The sequence below is a fragment of the Patella vulgata genome, chromosome 6 (genome assembly GCF_932274485.2).
Source record: "Patella vulgata chromosome 6, xgPatVulg1.2, whole genome shotgun sequence".
Classification (NCBI taxonomy): Eukaryota; Metazoa; Mollusca; class Gastropoda; family Patellidae; genus Patella; species Patella vulgata.
Genome location: NC_065884.2, coordinates 7365476 through 7387623, shown reverse-complemented (window position 1 = coordinate 7387623; position 22148 = coordinate 7365476). Strand labels below are relative to the sequence as shown.

At 35.6% G+C, this 22148-nt stretch overlaps 1 protein-coding gene across 3 annotated transcripts in view; it reads left to right on the top strand.

Moving 5' to 3' along the window:
* LOC126824951 (ephrin-B2) overlaps window positions 1-19859 on the top strand; it is a 303899-nt gene extending 284040 nt beyond the window's left edge. For 2 of the 3 annotated variants that reach the window (XM_050554414.2, XM_050554413.2), the window contains exons 2-6: window positions 7147-7270; window positions 8398-8575; window positions 10566-10742; window positions 11618-11740; window positions 12714-19859. In XM_050554414.2, the coding sequence (XP_050410371.1) occupies window positions 7147-7270; window positions 8398-8575; window positions 10566-10742; window positions 11618-11740; window positions 12714-12898 (787 nt within the window). In that variant the 3' untranslated portion in view covers window positions 12899-19859. The remainder of the gene's footprint in view (window positions 1-7146; window positions 7271-8397; window positions 8576-10565; window positions 10743-11617; window positions 11741-12713) is intronic. The other variant, XR_007681681.2, reaches the window with a different exon arrangement.
* The last annotated feature ends 2289 nt before the right edge of the window (window positions 19860-22148 follow it).

Here is a 22148-nt window from a genome sequence, read left to right as displayed (position 1 = left end):
ACGATTCTTTCATTCTGCTTATCAAGTTTAATATAGGCAATAAAATACGAAAAATCAATAAATTTTATTGGAAGAAAAAGATTTCATTTCTATGAATGAAAGATTTTGAGCGATAAGTTTCAGATTCCAGTTAGGTTAGCTGAATGTTCGATTTTGAAGCCTGTTAATGGTATAACGAAAAAAACGTCTAATTTAAGTCAATCTGATTAAATAGAGATCTATATTTCGTTTTGTTTTTTTATACTTTCGATGGCCTACACTACATGAAGATCTGACAAGTTGTACTAGAAGGTCGTACGAGTGGCTTTTTGACCCTATGACAATCGGTATTAACGTTTCTCGTGGTTTACCCACAGTTCCATGCTAGGCACGCCAAGAAGTCGCCGTAACAGACCATTTCATTAGCTAATCCCTCACTTCATCCAAAATGCCGGTAATATAACAACTTTTCCAGATCCTAGTGTAGTAAAGATAAGTAAAATGAAATTTTAAACTAGAAAAAACGAAACGAAATAGGATCTTTGTTTTAATCAGATTGAATTTAAGTATGTTTTCGGCGATTTGAGCATGCTCATGCATAGATATTACGAAATATAAACAGACTATTATTATTATTTTCATAATGAAATTTGTTTTTGATTCCTGGACCAGTACATCGTTTAATTTATGATGATTAAATAAGTTTAATGTTTACGTGGAAATTAATTTCAATTTGTCAGTTTCTTGTTTGATTCTGAAGCAGTCCACACACCACTCAACATTTGGTAGCCATATTTGATTTAATCAGAGTTTATTTTACGTTGCAAGGAAGAAAATGGGAGATTTTAAGAAAACAATGTCCGTGATACGATATGACAGTTATTAAAGACAGATCTAGAGCGATATGATTACTTTAACTTCTCTCCTCGTACAGATTTCAATAGGGGTCATAGGGGTCAAATATTGTGTCTATCACTTCCTAGACAGGTTTGCAACTGGATATTAAAGGTGCCTTTGATTGCTTCACTGACAAAAGTCACAGCATCACTTTTGTATTTTTGGGCCCACTACCCCCAACGCCCCCCCCACCCTCTCCTCTCAAGAACTTTAATTTGCAACTAGATATTAAAGGTACTTTAACTGCAACACTGATATAAAAATTGCATTACTTCTGTGCCCTTTCTCACCCTCTCTCGCAAAGAACTTTAATAATAGTCCAATTAATTAGTGAATTGATGCTGCTGGGGCTAAATTCCCCCACACCTCCCTTTACAAATTAAAATTACCATTACTTATGTTAGTGCTCTGAAAAAAATTGGGTATCGATTGATGGACTTCGATTTTTGAAAAAACTTTGGAATTCCAAGATGGCTGCAATGACATCATTTCGATAACTCGAAAGTAGTTCCAATGGTGGAATTTGTCATACAGCCGAACTTAGATGTAGGTTATTGGAGTCTGCTGAGGTTTACTGAATGTTGGGTGTACGAAATATTTTATCCATCGAACACCTTGCTACCAAGACTTGTTTCGTTTCGTGACGATTTCAACTTAAAGAAACTGTTGCATGTCTGCATGTAAAGGTCGTGCCTGTGGTTAAAATAATCTATTTGATGACCGATGAGTCATTTGGATAGCAGTAAATATTGCGTGGAATTACTCTTCAACTGTTGCATCACAGCCTTATTACATCGTCATGGAGTCATTCGGAAATGCATCCAAGAGGCTTAAGAGATTAAACATATTGCAGTCGGGTCTCGGCAGTGAATTCTACCACAGAGAATTGTATTTTAACAGACAAGCAATTCATACCGCATCATTAGAGAACCACTTAGTATTTAGATTTCCTATAACTCAATGCAGTTTTGGGGAGAAAATTCTTAAGATGATCGGGGAAGGAAGCCTTGGAATTCTCAATGGCTTGTCAATCCTCATTAAGGGGCTTAGTCATTTTTAACCAATTTTCATATCTCGGTCCCCAGTTTACGTGAGACAGAATTAAATGTAATCGCGTAGAAAGGACAGTAATCAGTTTTAACTAATGTCGTGTCTGTTTTCTGAGACTAACAAAATTAATTTTGGGTTTTATCCCTCCTCTGCCTTGGTTGGTCCATCTTCGTTCTTTGCCACAGATAACAGCAGCAATAATCTGGAAGAGCTGGCTAATGCAATATGGAATGAAATAACATGGTTGCTAACTTTATTTTGCCGAGAGGTAAATTGTGTTGGCCATTTTAAGACAAGTGTCACAGCAATCTGGAGTGCTTGAACTTTAATACGCAGGTTTGGATTCGTCCATTAACGTGCCAAGGTTTCTGATCAAGCTTACATTAAAGGCCTCATCTTTTCTTCACTGAGTGTCAAACTAAATCACAACAAATTGCGGAAAAGTCAGGTTCGTGGCCAGAAAATGTTACATCTCCGCAGAATTAATAAGTCTTTCATTTCGTATGTCAGCGATATTGAAAGGCTTCAGGGGCGAGTAATTCTCACCTAATCCAACGACAAGCCAAAAATCAATAGTAAGTGTTGGATTGAGTGATAAATTTGGTTGTTAGAATAGAACTCGTACTTCCTACCTTCTGGCTATTCCGTTGCCATTCGTTCATCTACTAAAAGCCTAATGGCTAGGGATATGCTCGACTGTCAACCTCCTCGTTGAGACGACCTTTTATATCCCTTCTATTCATTTAACCAAAATCCTACATTTTCATTCATGCTTTATTATCATTTTTTTTCGTCCCGCTAACAATAACGTGCGATATTGCCACAGATTTGCTAGGATTCCGCGTATAATTCTGTGGAGATTAAAGTAGCCACAGCCGTCTGTTCGAACAATATCGGCTTTGGATCTGCAACGAGCGACATATGCAATAATCTACAAAATCTCATGATTAACTAATACCGCAGCAAGAATACTTCCTTCAATGTTTTAGTTTCCATAGCAACGTGATGATATCAATATGATTATTGCTTGCCCGTTAGCTTTTAGATTTGGGCATCAAAATGATGTTGATGCAGATAAAGTATGAATAATTAATACATCATATTTATGAGCTAATAAATTTGTTTGAAATGACTGTACCTAACGATAAAGTTACATATTTTTCCATATAAAGATGGCTTCTTGGATTACACTTGCCATTTATTGTTTGAATAAATCAGTAAACATTAGAACTCACACACTCGGCTTACATAATTTTAGAACTAAATTTCCTTTGGACATAGGCCCATAAAACAATTACAATATTCAGAAAAAAATGTCCATTTTGTTTTAAAAGTATTTTTTATGAAAAGCTTTTAGTATAACAATCTGAACGTTCAATGGCCTTGTATTGTAATAATTACAATTATAGTAACTTCGTTAATTAAAAAAGAAAAAAAGAATTGCTTTGAATTTATACTTAGTCAAATTTAGTATGGTTATTTCAATGATTATGACGGCAACTTATTTAGATGACTAATATTTAATTTATAAATTTAACCACAAAAACAATAACAAATTGCTTTGAATTTAAATTTACCCAAGCAGGATAAAGTTTTATTATAATTCTGTATTATTAAACAGCTGTCCTCTGCGTGTATTATGAAGAATAATGTTGCTTTAGGCGAGAAACTTCTTTTATCCAGCTTACGCTGAGAGTTTGATTAGCAACAATCAGCTATTCTGATGGGTCTGTAATAACGTTGGTTGTCTATCTATGCCTATAGGGAATAACAAATATAGAATGCACACATACAATGCGACAAAGGGGAGACAATAAGTATCGTAAAGAATTTGAGGACTAATAGAAAGATTTGTTGAAATAATTCATTGGAAATAATAGATTCCATATTTTACATTGTCCCCTTGTATTAATTCAGTGAAATATTTCTCGAAGCAGAAGTTGAATTAAAAACTTTAATAAAAAAAATGTTTGTGAGATGTGCTTCATTCATAAAAAAAATCCCCAAACACTTTTATAGATTTAAAATAGAATCAGTTTTATCCTGAGAAACACTTGAAGCATCTGTTAGACCATCAACAAGCTACTTTCAATTTATTTTTGTGACAAAACTTGAATGCTATTGTCTGCTAACGCATTCAGTGCACAGGTTTTTCAGAGACTAGAAATAAACAAAAAAAACACTTATTAAAGATACATTATGTAAAATTTAGAAGAGAGAGAGAGAGAGAGATATGGGGTTTAACTCCACTCGACACAAACTAGGTCATTTCGGGACTAACATATGGTTTAATTTTATTTCAATAATTTGCTTGCGCGTAGGGGTCTTTAGCTGTGGGAGGAAACCGGAGGACCTGGAGAAAACCCACGAGGTTGAACAGGCGACCCTACTCCTTGTCACGTACAACCAGGGAATCGAAACCACGCCAGTCGACTCAATGACAGACTTTATGATACAGCGCGCGCACGCTAACCATTCAGCCATCCAACCCCCCAAAATTTAGATAAAGAGCTGGCTCATCTTGCTATATTAGTTTAATAATAAATAATGCAAAATGAATATATTGAAAGTTTCATTCAAATTACTTTATTCTGAGCAAAGTTATGAGTATTGAAAGATGTAGCGTAGTTTGTTTATTACCGTAGCAACCATACTGGACAAATCTCGCAATCTATTTAAATCTCTGCCATCCGATGATCTAGAGAGTTGATTATAGGCTTGTCATGTTAATCAATGTCTAAATAATAGTTTATTTAACATCTGAAACCAAGTAAAGACCTGCCAGAAGTACATTTAGCTCTTTAATAAAAAAATACTGAGTTATATAAAGACGAAGAACTAAGGCTTTGTTAAATTGATGATGACAATAAATGTCAACATTGTTTAGCCACATATTTAATCTTCATAACGACAACGAGAGACAATCAACACATTCAATATAAAATACATGATGATTTTAGTCTTGAAAGTCTTCTGATTGTTGCCAATAAAAAATACAACATGCCTCAAGACAGTGTTAAGCTTAGTAACCATTGACGACTTGTATCAGAAAATGCACGTACAGAGTTAAAACTAAAGTTACTCAGTAAAACGATGTCATGCACCCCACTTTACTATTTGATTTCGTAGAATTCTCTGTGGGAAATAGTTATTAAATATCTGACAGATGGATTCTATTGAGTTGTTATTGTGAGTGACATGGCTTCCCCTTGTCAGTGATGCAGGACGGAGGGCCAGACAAGGACAGCTGTCTAGTTGTTCGGATGGGACTAAAAACCAATGTCCCATGTATACATCAGAGTGCATGTAAAGATCCCTTTGCAGTTGGAATTTGATATAAGAGTAGGCCATAGTGCCGCTGCACTGGGCAAAATTTCCCACATTAGCCCAGTGTAGGAACAGAACAGTAGGATGTCAAACTCCATTTCATTTCGTTTTGTTATTGTGAGTGGCGAGTACAATAAGAACGAAACAAGTAGTAGTTTGTTAAATTATTTCACAAAGTAGATTTTTTTTTAGAAAAGATGTACTTGTAGATGTACGCCGGCTTATTGATCGAAACACTACAGTAGTTCAAAATCAATTTTTTACGCTTTGAAATCGTCTGATGTAATCAGCAATCAACGAGAACCGTAAATTCTGATTGTCTAACAACAATTAGTGACAATTTAAGGATATTCTAAACTTGGAAGCCATTGTTCTGAGATGTACAGGGCTCTTAATGTTAATTAGTGTACAACGTGGTTGTTGATAAAACAAAGAAGCCGATACAATTTTATCTAGAAAGATAAAAAAAATTGTTTAAGATGAAGAGGAGTGTTATTCATTTTCTCCGCAAGATAAATTTTGTTTTTAATGTCTGGTCAAGTTGGTGTACTGCAGTCATTTTCTATCAGAATCACAGATAAGAGGTTGATGTAGAAGGAACAAAAAAAGTTTTTGAAAGTGTGAAGGCTGCCTTATCTTATCTTGTGTAAGATGTTTATTTTAATTAACAGCTTGGCAGGAGCTTGTTAATTTGCTAATAGTTGTAAAAATTATCTTTTAGATTAAGAACCTAGACTATAGACTAGACTATCAAGTCCTTGAACTTTGCTAGTTCCAAGTACAAAATGGCTACATTAGAACACAATTTAAATGACAATTGTTTTTAAAGTTATCATCAAAATACTTATGCCAATAAAACTTAGACTATAGACTTGGCTATCAAGACCTTGAACTTTGGTAGTTGCTGGTACAAAATACTCATGCTAATAAAACTAAACTATAGACTAGACTATCAAGACCTTGAACTATGGTACTCATGCCGATAAAAATAGACTATAGACTAGATTATCAAGACCTTGAACTTTGGTAGTTCCTGGTACAAAATACTCATGCCAATAAAACAAAGATTTTTTCTAAAAATGGAGTAAATAAAACAATTGATTCGCTTTCTTCTGTTGCTGATTTATTTTATTTAGTTGGTAAATTGTCCATGAAATTGTGACATTTCTCAGATCTAATACAAATAAAAAAATCGTGCTATTTATTGTATTACGATGTCATATGGTTCGGCATTCGATTTGCCTCGTTGTCATTCATGTCTAGAATCTGTTATTTCTTTGTTTTCTTGATGTGGTTTCTTGTAAAAAAACAAAAAAAAACCTGCATATAGGAAGTGAAAAAAATATATGATTTTTCTTTTGCGAGCATCAAAATTTGTTTTGTTGTTTCGTTTGTTAAGTTGGGGAAGCATAAAGTTTCGAGCGAGGCTCGTGTTTATTTTGATTGTTTGCGGTGTTAACGTTTTTGATTTACACGTCAAACTGTCTTGTTTATAATCGCTTCAAATAACTCGAAGCTCGGCTGAATTTAGGGAACTAAAGTCACATAAATTGAGAGTTTTTCATCAGGAAGTTCAACGGTTCGACAGGAATGTCAATTGTCAACCTCTGATTTATTATGTAAAGCTTTGGTTTTTTTTTATTATCTTAAAGATATGTTATGGGAGATTAGATAAAGAGCTGGCAGATCCAACTGTAATAGTTAAAAACTAGATAATGTAAAGGGAATATGCTGAAAATCTCTTTCAAATTAAAGATACATTAGGGTTTCCTCTCACTGAAATAAAATTGAACCATATGTTAGTCCTGAAATGACCTAGTTTGTGTCGAGTGGACATCAAACCCAATTTTTATATCTCATTGTTTAACAATGTTGTGTTTTATTTCGTTTCAGTTTTGACAGCAACAATTCAGACCATATAATGAATGTTAATTTTGGTGATACTATAGATATAATATGTCCCCAATATCCTGTGGGTTCCAGACCCGATACCTGGGAGTACTACGTTGTATATATGGTAAGTGTAAACTTATTAATTTATCTTTCACCACGGCTGGAAATAACGGTTTTAGATGTACCTGACAAAATGTATGAAATAGTACCTGACATTTTCAACTTAGGGCCAGACATGTATTAATAATATCAATAAAAAAGACAAATCAGTGCCGGACAAAATGACAGGCACCAGAGGTTTTGTGCCTGACAAAGCATGAATCTGTGCCTGACATTGTCTGTGACAGGTGCCTTATTTCCAGGCTTGTCTTTCACCAAGGCAGCACTATCTGACTACATATTTGGCCAAGGCAGCACAACTCTACTATATCTTTATAATTACATGACTCCCTAATCAAAATTCTGACTAAATTGTAAATCTATGATTTTATAATGGCTTCCACCAAGGCAGCAAGCACTGTCTGACTACATCTTTGGCCAAGGCAGCACAACTCTACTTTATCTTTATAATTACAAATTCTGACAAAATTGTGAATTCATGATTTCATAATGGCTTCCACCCAAACCTGCTGGGAGTTTCGCTTCGTCTAAGCAATCTGATAAAACTTATATAGAATATTTAATTCTTGTGATGATTGAATTGCCTCAAGGTTCCATTAATATCATCTTGTTTGTCTGGCCATTAAATAGATTGATTCAGAAAGATAATATCATATTTGATGTATGTATGATTAATCTTCGTGTTTTATAATTTAATCCACGATGTCTTATCTACTAAAATAATCTCGAACTTTCATATTGTCACGGTTATGATTACGATCTACATGTGTCCATTGTTATAATGGTGACTCAGATCACTTTCAAATGACAAATCTCTTACGAACAGTAAAAAACCATTAACATGGTTCACACTTTGTCACTTGGATGGGACAAAAAAAAAACCCCTGATCAGTCATCACATTTCAAACTGTTTTTATACTGTTGTGGTGTAGGGATTTGTATATTAGGCCTACATAAAATCAAAACTGTTTCAAGATTGTTCATGGATGAAACAATCAAGATGGCACACCTCACCTACAGGTGACCTCCTACAATGAAGGCTTACCAAAGACTTCCAGTCAAGGGAAGTAACCCACATGTACATTATGACTAAGGGTACAGACCACAAATTAATTGTTTTTTGTTTTTTAGGTTAATAAAAAAGAGTATGAAGAATGTGTAATAAACGAAAGATCTAAAGTCAAGTATTTATTAAACTGTTCGAATCCAATCAACGATCCCCCCTTTCTCTATACACTACTTATCATGGGTTTTCAACCTATACCGGGAAACCCAGATTTCGCCAGCGGAAAAAGTTACTATTTTATAAGTAAGTATTTTATACACTGATAATAAAGATTTTGTCTTGAAAAAATGGAAAGTAAAACGTAAGATTGATCAATTGGCTTTGTCAGATCAATAATGTCTCGTGGGCATGTTGGCATGAAGCAGTGAACGTAAAATAATCCATGGCAGTTTGAATAAGATTAAAATTGCCGTCATGCATGGCATATTCCCCTCTTCATTAGCCTGTGCTGTCTTCATTAGCCCAGTCGGAGCAGAGCATTTCATTAGCCCGTGTGGTACAAAAAGTAGGATGTTGAACCTTTATTTTCTAGAAAGTGTCAGCACACTCTGCCTTATGCACTACACATACATGTGCTCAAGATACAACAATATTGCTTCAATTATGCCAGATCTGTGATAAAATAAACTTGAAGTTGGTTGAAGTGCAGTTGTAATTAATGGCTTCGATGGTATATGAAGCTATAATAACATGCTAATTGGTAACTTCCTATTACGTGATCGCGATTTCATTATGAATATTGACACATTTAATGGATGACGACATTCAAAAGTCACTTTTAAAAAGACGGAATAATCAGAATTATTTATCGTTGTCTGAAAAACGTCGAAATCAAATGATTAATTGGAGGCAGTGATGCATGATAAACAAGACTATATTAGACGATATTGGATTTTTTTGTTATTATTCTCTTTCGACCAGACTTGTTAATACACTATTAAATTGATTGATAAGCGCTGGTTAAAAAAGACTATATATATTTCGTTACTAGACTGGTGGTTTGATCAAGTTAAAACACTTCAGTTGTTAGATAATTGTGTGCTTATGTTGTCATGGTAACCATCTATTCTTTGTTTATGTACATAACGTAAAAACAATGTTTTAAAAGTCGTGCAAACACGAATGACTAAAACCACTATTTGTTTTGAAGACAATAGTCGTTCACGCCATGATGAACAAAGCAATGTTTATTAATTATCATATCATTTAAAGATAAGACGTAAATAGAAAGTAACGTTTGTCCATGATTTTATCTTTAATAGCGTAATTCGTCACTATTTCACTCACGATTGATGGAATCTCTTGTGGCCCTTTATTTATAAAATAGTAAAAGGACAACGACCATACAACTCACTTAATAAAATAAAATTAATGGGGAACATTTAGTCGTTGTATTTGTATATGAAAACAAAAATCCATTTTAATTTAAATATTTAAAGCCCCATCTTAATCCACTTAAAATGCACCCAAATTGATTATTTAACATTTAATTTAAAAAATTGTTTTAAAATATTAAAGATGCATTATGTAAGAGCTAAATCTGCCCATCGCAGGACTTTATTTTTGGCTTCAAATGTTATATAAATTATTAATTAGACATTTCTTTCACATGACAAGCCTCTCTAGACCATCGGATCGCGCAGATGTAAAAGGATTAAAATACAATCATCATTTAATGATTTAATTTAAAAATGGAGAAGCGAGGTTGAGTCTTGATTAGCCAGTAAGGTTGCTACGACAATAAACAATCTATATCTCATCTTCAAACTGGGGGGTGGATGGCCGGATGGTTAGCGTGCACCCGCTGTATCATAAAGTCTGTCATTGAGTCGACTGGCGTGGTGTCGAATCCCCGGTTGTACGTGACAAGGAGTAGGGTCGCCTGTCCAACCTCGTGGGTTTTCTCTGGGTCCTCCGGTTTTCTCCCACTGCTAAAGACCCCTGCGCGCAAGTGAATTATGTAAATAAAATTAAAAATCATATATTAGTCCCGAAATGACTAAATTTCGCGTTGGGGTCTTTTCCTGTGGGAGAAAACCTAAGGACCTGGTGAAAATCCAAGAGGCGTTGGAAAAAAACTAATGAACTTTATTTGATATTTTTGTATTTTATATCTAATGCTTAAAACCATTTCTCTTATGAGAAATTCACATGGCTAATTATTTTGATTTTGTATCTATATCAACAAACTAATAATGAACTATATTTGATATTTTTGTGTTTTATTTTGTAGCTACATCTAATGGTGGACGGAGTGAAATGAACAATCAGTACAAAGGAGTGTGTCAATCGAAAAACATGAAGATGATGGTCAACGTCTGCTGTGGGGATTCCAATCAAGGTACTAATAACCAGAATACAGGGTCAAATCAGGGGTCATCCAATCAGAATCCAGGGTCGGGTAATACAGGTATGACATCATTAGAGTAGGCTAGATGTAGCACAATACGTAGACAGTAGTCTTGATCTTTTTACAGTAGTTTAGCATGGATGTAGATAGTAGTACAGATCATTTTACGCTAGTTTAATTAGCATGCATGTTTGATTCTTAGCCCCCCACCCGTCTTCATGAGTTGCCCATTTCATTTCATTTCTGTTTCTTAGCCACGCCTCTTTATTTCTGATGTTGATAAAGTAACCAATCTGATGTGTTGTTTTAACAGCATGCAGTATATTATAGCCCCGCCCCTTTATTTCTGACATAGATAAAGTAACCAATCAGATGTGTTATTTTAATAGCATGCAATTTATATTATTGTATCCAGTAAATTTAGAAATTATAGCCAATTTGTAACTGAACACGTTAAGATAAACACGACAATTTTATCGCATCAACTGCTCCTATTAAGTCATTTCACCAATGTTGTGATTGCTCTTTCTGATTGAGGAACCGCAGAGGCTCAGTGAGTAAGATGTTGGCTTGGGAACCTGGAGGTACTGTGTTCAGTCCTGGTGTTGGACGAGAAAATTCATCGGGATTTCCCAGTGTGGTTCCCCATTGTCAGTGGTGCAGGATTGAGGGCCTGACAAGGAAAGCTGTCTAGTCATTTGGATGGGACAAAAAAACGAGGTCACGTGTACACATTGGCATGCGAATAAAAGAACCCTTGGCAGTTGGAATTTCATATAAGAGTAGACCGTAACGTCACTGTCCAGGCAAAATTTCCCACATAGCACACTATTTGGCATATACCCGTCTTCATTAGTCCAGTCGGAGCAGAATAGTGGGACATTAAACCCCCATTTCATTTCATTTCATTTATTCCGTCTTTTTATGTTTTGTAGTTACACCGAAGCCAATTGATAATGACAATAAACCCAGTTCAACTCGTTATCCCACAACGACACAATCAACAACATCTACTTCAGGTAGAACAACAACATCAGTTAGAACAACGCAGAAATTATGTAAGTTTTTTTGGGTTTTTTTTATGTAATAATTAAAAACCGAAATTGTCTAAATTCAAGTAGTCAGTTAACATTGTCATGGATACGCTCGTATATATAGGAGATTCTGATTAAGATGGCCATTGCTTATGTGGGATTCGCTGATTTTTAACTTATACCCCATGGTATACGTACTAGCTTACAGTTGGTTTCACTGGTGTATTAAATAGGACCATACAGGGTCTTAACACCACTTGTGTTCTCTTCTTTGAAATTCTCTTTAGTCGTTCAGATGGGGCGAAAACCGAGATTCCAGGTACACATTGGCATGCGCATAAAAGAACCCTTGGCAGTTGGAATTCGATATAAGAGTAGTCCATAGTGCCGCTGCACTGGGCAAAATTTCCCACATTAGCCCACTGTAGGACATTAAACCCCATGACAGGTTGCTGGAAACCATGGCGTTGTTCTAGACCGTGTCAATTTTATTTTTATCATTATGGTTTTTAGTGAGACTACTTTTTATTGCATATGGTCGTAAAGTCTAGAATTGTTGGTATACAGTAATAGATATTCAATATATTACACATGTTTGTGATATATGGTAAAAAACATGCTTCAGGATGATATTACTTTATAAGAAAATATGGAGATGGGATGTTTTTTTTATTATTCTGTATCGTGTCTAAAATGAAGATAAGGTTTCAACAGTATTCATGTCTGTAAAAGAAATTAAAAAATTCTAGAAATAATAAAAATTCTAGAAATAATAAAAACCCTATAGCCTATAATAAAAGAATGATTGGAAGTTATTATGTACTGTTTAAACAGCTTTTAATAACTGAACACAACGGAACGAACATGATTGAATACAAGAGAATCATTATAGAAACATAGCTCCAATTAAGATACAATAATTGCTTGCCATAGAATTGTTGTGTTTATTTTTTTTAAATTTATTATATTTTTTATTATTATTATTTTTTTATTTCAGTATATCCAAAAACAGATTCAGATAAACATCCATCAGATAATTTAATCGATGAAAATGTTATTCATGCTAATGGACCTAAAAATGTAGGCCTTATCAGCGATAATGACAGTAGTAGCGTAGCCTTCTCTTATAGTCTCCTTTTAGTGACAGTAACCGCAACGTTAGCGTTATTTTTATGTCGGTAGTGATGCGCGCGCGCGCTCGTGTGTGTGTGTGTGACTTAGGTTGTATATTCCAGAGACCATCGGACTGTAAAATTATAACGTATTAGTTCCGAATAAAGAAGGATGTGTGAAATTTGCGGAGGAGTTTAGAACGAAAGTCTTTGGTAAATCGTCGAGTGAAGATGTCATCTGTGGAAGAGCGACTACCAGACGACATGTTTCTGTCGGTAAAGAATAGAGTGTTGTTATCCTTACGAAGACTAATTATCAAGAGACAAAAAAAAAAATATGCTCACAAATTTAGGCTGCTGAGGATTACAAATACAGCTCGATCTCCTGAAACAGTATCGGTGATTGGTTCCCTGGATACCGTCATTTAAGTACAAACAATTTCATTGGATGAAAGAGGAGTAAATTTGAATTTTTCTTTCCAATTCGGAGACATCCTGTGCCACGTAAATAATTGCGCCACTTGCCAATGAACTTCGACCCATCATCTTTTGTGATTAACGATAAATTGTATATAGCTATTGACCAATCAGTGTGCTTTATATGTAATAAGAGACCAATGAAATTGCTCCATGAATCTGTGATGTTATAAAATGGTGAAGATGATATTTATATATTTCCTGACATAAAAAGGTAATATTCCGTGACCCAGGATTGACCCCTGATGATCACATGACAACGGTGACACTCAGAATTATTCCTCTTCATCAGAAAATCAACAGGTGTTTCAAGTCGAATCTTATGAGGCTGGTTATGGTTATGTTTTATTCTGAAAGGGAATAACTCTTAACATGTGGGGGTCACTGTTCAATGTAGACTCTGTTATCTTGTCTCATTTTATCCAGATACAATGCATTCCGCTGCAGGTTTTTCGATAATTATGTGTTTTAATTAATGAATTAATAATATGTAGATTTAAGTTGTGTTTATGAAAGATGCTTTATAACGAAGTATTAATTCTCGTTGATTATTTTTTTGTAACCAAAATTAATTGAAAAAAAAAACACCATATTAATTAATCATTCATTATAAGAACTCACATGGATTAAAATCCTTAGAATTGTAAAACCGATTTATTCATAGTAAAAAGCTTTATCTCATGCACTTTATGTAGTTAAAATCTTCAATATTCAAAAACCGTTAGAATTCCCTTTAAGTGTTACAATTGTGCAATCATACATTCTCAATTGTGCAATCATACATTATCCATAAACAGTTGGATTTCCCCTTTAAAGTGTTACAATTCTCCATAAACTGTTCGATTTCCCCTTTAAGCTTTACAATTGTGCAATGCTAGGTTCTCCATAAACTGTTAGAATTCCCCTTTAAACGTTACAATTGTGCAATCGTGGGTTTTCCATAAACCATTAGATTTCCCCTTTAGATTTCCAGATTCTGAGTACTTCGAGCCCTTTTCATGATTGTGTCCTCCTTTTAAACACAAGGTGAAATGCAGCCCAAGTGACTCCTGGGTAGCAGTACTCACACATTTCAGAATAACAATATGGCCGTGAAAGTGTCTAGCATTCTCAGTATATTCAACCTGTCTTGATGCAATCACTACTGGTGCTACATCTAAATGCTTGCGATATGCATTATACAGTGAAACCTGTCTAAACAGACCAACCTGTTTAAACAGGTTGCATTAAGTAGTAGGCCTGCTACACCTCACAATTGTTTAAATTTTTGAATTTGACTACAGAAATAATGTCTGTTTTCATAGATACCGTAACTGGTTTACTGAATGGTCTGACAAAACGTACCTAATTTCAAAAATCTTTCTCATTTACTGAAACCGTTTTCTAAATGCACCAAATAAATGTCACTCGTCACCTTATTTGTTAAAAATGTTGATTCACCATAAATATCTATTGTGTCCCACTAATCTTAAAATAAATGTGTGTCTAATCACTTATTGTTGCAACTGGGGTCTGTTTGTCGTTGGTGGCTACATGTGGACTGCCCCAAGGCTGAAATTTGTTGTATATGGATGGGTAGCTCAAGCCAAGGAGTGACATACGTAGGCCTGGTGTGTTACACTTTCACTCCCAGTTTTTACTTCATGTTCCGCACTGTTGGGTGGCCGGATGGTTATCTGGTGCGTGTTTGATCACAAGATCTGTCATTGAGTCAAGTGTCGCGGTTTTGATTCCCTGCTTGTACATGTCCAACCTCACAGGTCTTCTCTGGGTCCTCTGGTTTCCTCCCACAAGCAAATTATCGAAATAAAGTTGAACCATGTGTTAGTCCCGATATGACCTAGTTTGTGTCAAGAGGATGTTAAACCCCATTTCTCTTTCTCTTTCTGAGCTGTTTGATAATAATTAATTACACACACATTTATTTGGATATTAAGATTCTCACCACAAACTATGTCTTGTGTATATAATGTTAATGTGTATTGTATATGTTACTGTATATTTATAATATTAATAAACTGTGAATAAATTATATTTAATTAAGTGAAATCTAAAAATTCACTCTAAATGTGCTATTTTCTATTTAAATCGTGTTTTCTGCCTTTGCTGTATACATGTATATAAATATATAATAAGATATATATTATTATCATATAAAATGTTTCATACTTATCGCGAAGAAAATATTATATAATACTAATGAAACGTTTAACGACTGATAATACTAGCGTGTGATTGGTTGTTTTAGTTGCGAATGTTGTGTGAATGACAAATTATCAGAGACAAAATATCCAAGATGGAGGTCTGAAATTTTTTACGATTTAATATTTCAAAAGAAATTTCAGTTCAACTAATTAATTAAGAAATATATTTACCCATATGCACCTGAAGATCTCTAAATTACGACTGTCTACAACACAACAAATATTAGCTATATGAATTTCGCCCAAAAAACGCAAAAAAAACTCCATGAGAATTTTGCGGCATCTTGTCTCTTCAATTACCTATCGGTATATGAATTTTACGCCAAATAACTCCCGGAAAAAAAAACGCCCCCCCAAAAAAAACTGCATAAAATTTTTGCGGTATCTTGTCTCTTCAATTCAAATGTACAACAAAAATTAGCTACAGTGTATGGATTTCGGAAATACACCTGAAAAAACCAAAAAAACTCCCCGAAAATCTTGCCATATCTGGTCTCTGAAGTGTGAAAGATTTATAACGTTTGTTAGTTGTGTGTTATTTGATTTATATCACTGTTTGGGTGTTGTGCACAAACTTTTGTGTAAATTTGTTTTTTTCTTTTTTGATGGATAAAGATAAAGATATTAAATTTGTAAATTTTGTATATAACTAGTAAAATGATGAGGAGAATAAACAATGTTCTTGTCTAATTAATTATAAATAAATACATTAGAATAACTTTATTATTATACATAAATTTAATAAATCTTTAAATAAACATCCATGATTCATTTCAAGCAGAGCACTAGTTTCTCCATTTGTTTTGTCGGAAGGGGGTGGGGGTGGATGGCTGAATGGTTAGCACGTGCGCGCTGTATCATAAGGTCTGTCATTGAGTCAACTGGCGTGGTTTTGATGCCCCGGATGTACGTGACAAGGAGCAGGGTCGCTTGTCCAACATCGTGGGTTTTCTCCGGGCTCTCTGGGTTCCTCCCACTGCTAAAGACCCCTACGTGCAAGTGAATTATGGAAATAAAATTGAACCATGTGTTAGTCCCGAAATGACCATTTCTCTCTCTCTCTCAATTAGTTTTGTTGGACATTTTCCTTATTTCTTGGTTGGAAATGAAATGTAATAGGGTCTTCTATTAATGTCCTCTGCACCGACTTGGCTGATGAAGACGGTGTCTTGGTTGGATCATTTGGTAGGAAACCCCAAACAAAAAAATGATCAGTAAATTAAGACAGATTTAGACCATTCAGCTGTTCATTTGTACAACCAGACAATTCAGCAGTTGGACATGACCGGCATAATGTATTGAAACAAGTGCTCTAGGTTTTCATTTCAAAAACTTTAACAATAAAGTTCTATATGTCAGTTCGATCATCAGTTAATAAAGAAACTAATAAAATAAAATATCAACTTTTGTTTTTGTAGTTTTAATACGATTTAGTGACATTCTGATTAAAACACAGATCCTATTTCGTTTCGTTTTTTATAGTTCATTATTTAGTTTTACTTGTCTTTACTACACTATGATCTGGAAGAGTTGTTATATTACCGGCATTTTGGTTGAAGTGAGGGATAAGCCAATGAAACAGTCTGTTACGGCGACTGCTTGGCTTGCCATGCCTGGAACTTTGGGTAATCCATTATAAAAGTCAACGCTGATTGATTAATCAATGTCCGACGTCATAGGGTCAAAAGCCGCTTGTACAACCCTGACATGACCTTTGAGTACAATTTGTAGGATCTTCATGTAGTGTAGGCCATCGAAAGTATAAAAAAACGAAACGAAATATAGATCTGTATTGTAATCAGATAGATTTAGTGAAGATTGTTACGAGATTGCTCAAGCATAATTAAAATGCCTTGTTCTGTGAATGTAAAAATACTGGACATGTGAAGATAGTCATTGTTAGTTGGTACTGGTGTTTCATTGTTTGATGTAGGCATACATGACTGGGACATGGTGGGGCGAATATATATATATATATATATATATATAGATGCAGCATACCCATTTTCACCAGTTTCTACTTTCATTTTCAAAATTGGGTATATCTCTGCAAGCTCTGTGCAAGGGGTAGAGAGTAATGAATTACTGACTGACATGGCATTTTTTTGCAAAACAATTTTTAAATTTCTACTGACATCCCCCATCCCCCTTCATTGTCCGTTTGCTCTGAAGTGATCCCCGTCAGTATGCCTATTGTTTAAAGATGCATTATGTAAGAGATAAATCTGCCGATTCCATTTCTTTTTTCTGGCTTCAAATGTTCTATAAACTATTATTTAAGCATTTGTTAACAGATTTTCATTTTGGCTTCAAATGTTATATAAATTATTAGTTAGACATTTATTCACATGACAAGCCTATAATCAACTCTCTAGCCCATCGGATGGCGCAGATGTAAAAGGATTAAAATACAATCACCATTTAATGATTTAATTTAAAAATGGAGAAGCGAGGTTGAGTCTTGATTAGCCAGTAAGGTTGCTACGACAATAAACAATCTATGTCTCATCTTCAAACTGGGGGGTTGGATGGCTGAATGGTTAGCATGCGCCCGCTGTATCATAAAGTCTATCATTGAGTCGACTGGCGTGGTTTCGAATCCCCGGTTGTACGTGACAAGGAGTAGGGTCGCCTGTCCAACCTCGTGGGTTTTCTCCAGGTCCTCCGGTTTCCTCCCACTGCTAAAGACCCCTGCGCGCAAGCGAATTATGTAAATAAAATTAAAAACCATATGTTAGTCCCGAAATGACCTAGTTTGTGTCGAGTGGACGTTAAACCCCATTTCTCTCTCTCTCTCTCTCATCTTCAAACTGATAACATCGCTCAGAATAAAGTAGGCTATTTTGAATTATCTATTTTGGGACTATTATAGCAAGAACCGTCGGTCGGCTCGTTTATCTAAATCTTACATAATGTATCTTCCAAGTCAGGGCTAATATTCAGTGTTGTGCTTTTATTTCCTGTATAGAAGGGGGATTGACTTGACAAGTAGATTACATCAGTTCTTGTATAATCCATTATGCAAGGTTGTTGTATGGCTCTGTAGTTCAAGACTTGTGTCAATTTGACACTGTTGGTATTTTGACTACTGACCTTTGTTGGTGTGTATTCCACGTATGAGACCGTAAGACAACCATGGCACCCACCTGCTGTATGAACTGTCCATGTAATTATGTTCAAGTCATTCCCCTCCTCTGGCACATATATTAATCATACATATCAGTCTTAGACAAAAATAAATTGAAAAACATCTTAAACTATAAACATTTGAAATTTACTTCAGATGAAGAACATACCTATGTAAATTACCTCACCTGAAATCAGATTTTTACCTGTTAGTAATATTATGGACCATAAAATAAATATTTGTAGACATATCACAACCATAAAGAATCGAACCTTTTCTGCTTAGTGTAATTACTTCCATTGCTTCTTAGAACACAGATTTGCTTATAATATATATCAAGATATGAGTTACACCATTTCCTATGAGGTGGATGCTATATCAGAACTCTCATTATACAGAAAAAGGGCAGAGCTTATCCTTGGCCCTCATGATATGGATACCTGTGTATTAGGGGGAAATTAAGAAGCACATCATCTTCGCCCTAACTTTAAGGGATATGATATGGCATCTATGCTCTTATAGTGGTATCCGGTAGTATACTTTATGTAATAAAGTACCAATCAAAATAACTATGTGTGCAATATATAGATGTTTAAGAGACGAAGTTCTGCTGTTCAGATGGCTAAATCACAAATGTAAAAGTGTACATGAAATTTAATAGATGTATATAAAACTATTAATCAATGGTATATTTATTATATTTAGGGCGTGGTTGATTGACCTTCAATTTCCGAATCCATATACCTTTCTTTCCTTTTAAGGAGTTTGGTTTTATTTAATTTGAGAGTTCATTGAGAGTTTAGCCTCTTGGAGGGACGAATCAGAAACTGGTCTGGATTTCAGATTGCCAAGATCTGAAATTTATTTCCATGGGCCATATCAACGAAAACTTAAAATATTTTAAGAATACAGGTCATTCATTGGACAAGAGCAAAATTTGTACCTGGATTTAAGTTTTTGTTAATACTGCCCATGGGCTTGGTGGGATTTCAACGATGGATGATTCGAATTCAGCTCCAATCAAACACGTCCTATATAACGAGAGAGAGCGAGAATCTAAATTGTCTATATGTATAAAATAAAAATAAAACCTATCCTATTATTTCTGTATATTGTAAAATCTAACGTCTGTATCTGATAAATATGTTTTTGTAAAAACTCCCACAAGAGGTGACTGTGAATCTTGTGTACACTATGAATAAAATGTATATATATAAGTATTATACTGTATTGTTTTGTTATATATTTAACATGTTTCGTTGTACTTGAAGGGTTGCAGTAGGATTCATTAATAGAGCAGGTTGGGTTGGGTTTAGGTACCCATTTGTAATCTATTTCCCTGTTACTTTTCCGTATCCTTTTCCCCTGTTCCATTTTACTTCTTCAGAGTTCCCTTTTTTTGTCCCTCTCCAGCGTTCCTTGTTACTTTCCCCTGTTCCATTGTTCCTTGTCCATTTCCCCCTGTTCCTCGTCCCCTGATCCCTGTCTCTTTCCAGAGTTCCCTTCCTCGCCAGTGTTCCTTGTTACTTTCCCCTGTTCCATTGTTCCTTGTCCATTTCCCCCTGTTCCTCGTCCCCTGATCCCTGTCTCTTTCCAGAGTTCCCTTCCTCGCCAGTGTTCCTTGTTACTTTCACCTTTCACCTGTTCCTTGTTCCTCGTCCATTTCCCCTATTCCCCGCCCCCGTTCCTTGTCTCTTTCCAGAGTTCCTTGTCTCTGTTCCTCACCAGTGTTCCTTGCTTCTGTGATTTCTCCTGTGATTGTCGATGGTTATATTAAAGAATGAAATCAAAGAGAATGGACATCACAAGAACCAGTAGAAAAGAGTCTGACATCACGTAAAGTGTCAATAGGAACACCACGACCAGATTAAAAGGTGTGTGTGGGCGCGGTGGGACGGGGAGGGGGGGACTAAGAACAGTTTGTATCATAAATAGATATCTGTCTACCATACTCAGGCCCGGATCCAGGATTTTGTCGAGGAGGGGGGGGGGCATACATTGGAGCAAAGGGTAATCATCAGAGTGGCGCATGCATTAGTGGTTTGGTGTAGTCCCCAGAGTTTTCGTCGCGGCCTCATTAAACAGAAACTAAAATCTGGGAATCCCATTGCTGGCTGCAGGTGCTGGTCTGAACATTGATGACCAGTCTCACTGGGGCTGAGGGTGGGGGGGGGGGAACCCCTGGATCCGCGCCTGATATTGACATACAAATTGCATTCGTGTGACTGTGACAGCAACTGGTCAGAATATGCCCCCTTGTTATACGCCCACATTAAAAGTGGCCGTATATTGCCGCCCGCCCGTCGGGCGTGCTAGAGGTTAAAGTTAATATAAATCTATACAGTGTTTAAGGTCATGAAACAAATTTTAATGATTTCTGACAATTACTTAATGGGTTGTTTCTGGTAATCAGGTTTTAGTGTGTTGTAAAGAAAAATATATGACAACCCTTGTTGACTGTGCGGACGACTGAGCCGCTTGTCACCTATCTTTCCAGACCCTAGTGACATTTCCAGCCAAGGGCGCGATGCAAGCTTTATCCAGCCCTGAATTACACAGTTGTATGGGCTGCTAGATAATGGATTGTTTTGTTTCGGAATGCTCATTGATGTTCTTTGCAGCTAAATGGAAGAACATCTGGAATTCTCTATCCCAATTTATGTGACAAGGAGTAGGGTCGCCTGTCCAACCACGTCAGTTTTCCCCGGGTCCTCCGGTTTCTTCCCACTGCTAAAGACCCCTACGTACAAGCAAATTATTGAAATAAAAAATTCAACAATGTGTTAGTCCCGAAATGACCTAGTTTGTTTCGAGTGGACGTTACCCCTCCCCCCCTCTGTCTCCCAATTTATATTAATAACTTACCCGACTCCATCATAATTATAAAACTCCTGTTGGTTTTAATCTACTGGAATCACCCCCACCCACACATACACACCCACCCGAAATAATATCCTTCAACGGACACGTCCCTCAAACAATAATCGTCCACAACAAACAAACAATATCCTTCCACAACCACCCAACACCCGAAACAAAAGCCTCGCACAAGCTTTTATAACCTCTGGAAATATTTGGAACGCTGAATGCGTTGTACTTTTGCCGACGACAACAGGGAAAGAGTCAAACAATTCGGACTGAGCTACGGATCCAACTTTGATTTTTTAAAAATAAATTCTGATCTATGTTAAAGCTTTCTGATATATTGCCCACCTCCAATAAACAAAACGAAATACCTATGCACTGTGAACATGGCGTTAACCAGACACGAATCGCTCACACATCTTCCCAGGAGAACATTTCGTGTTTTAGAACAGTCTACCATCATCAATTAATGTGAAATTCACGTGGGTTGGAATCTGTTTAAAATATAAATCTTTTAATTGCGAGACTGGAATCTTTTAATGGTATATATATATATCCTATACTCAATTCTAGCTTTTAAATTAAATTTTATTTACTCAAAACGGAATTTAAAGCAACCCACCAGTCTGGCTACTATCAAGATGTTT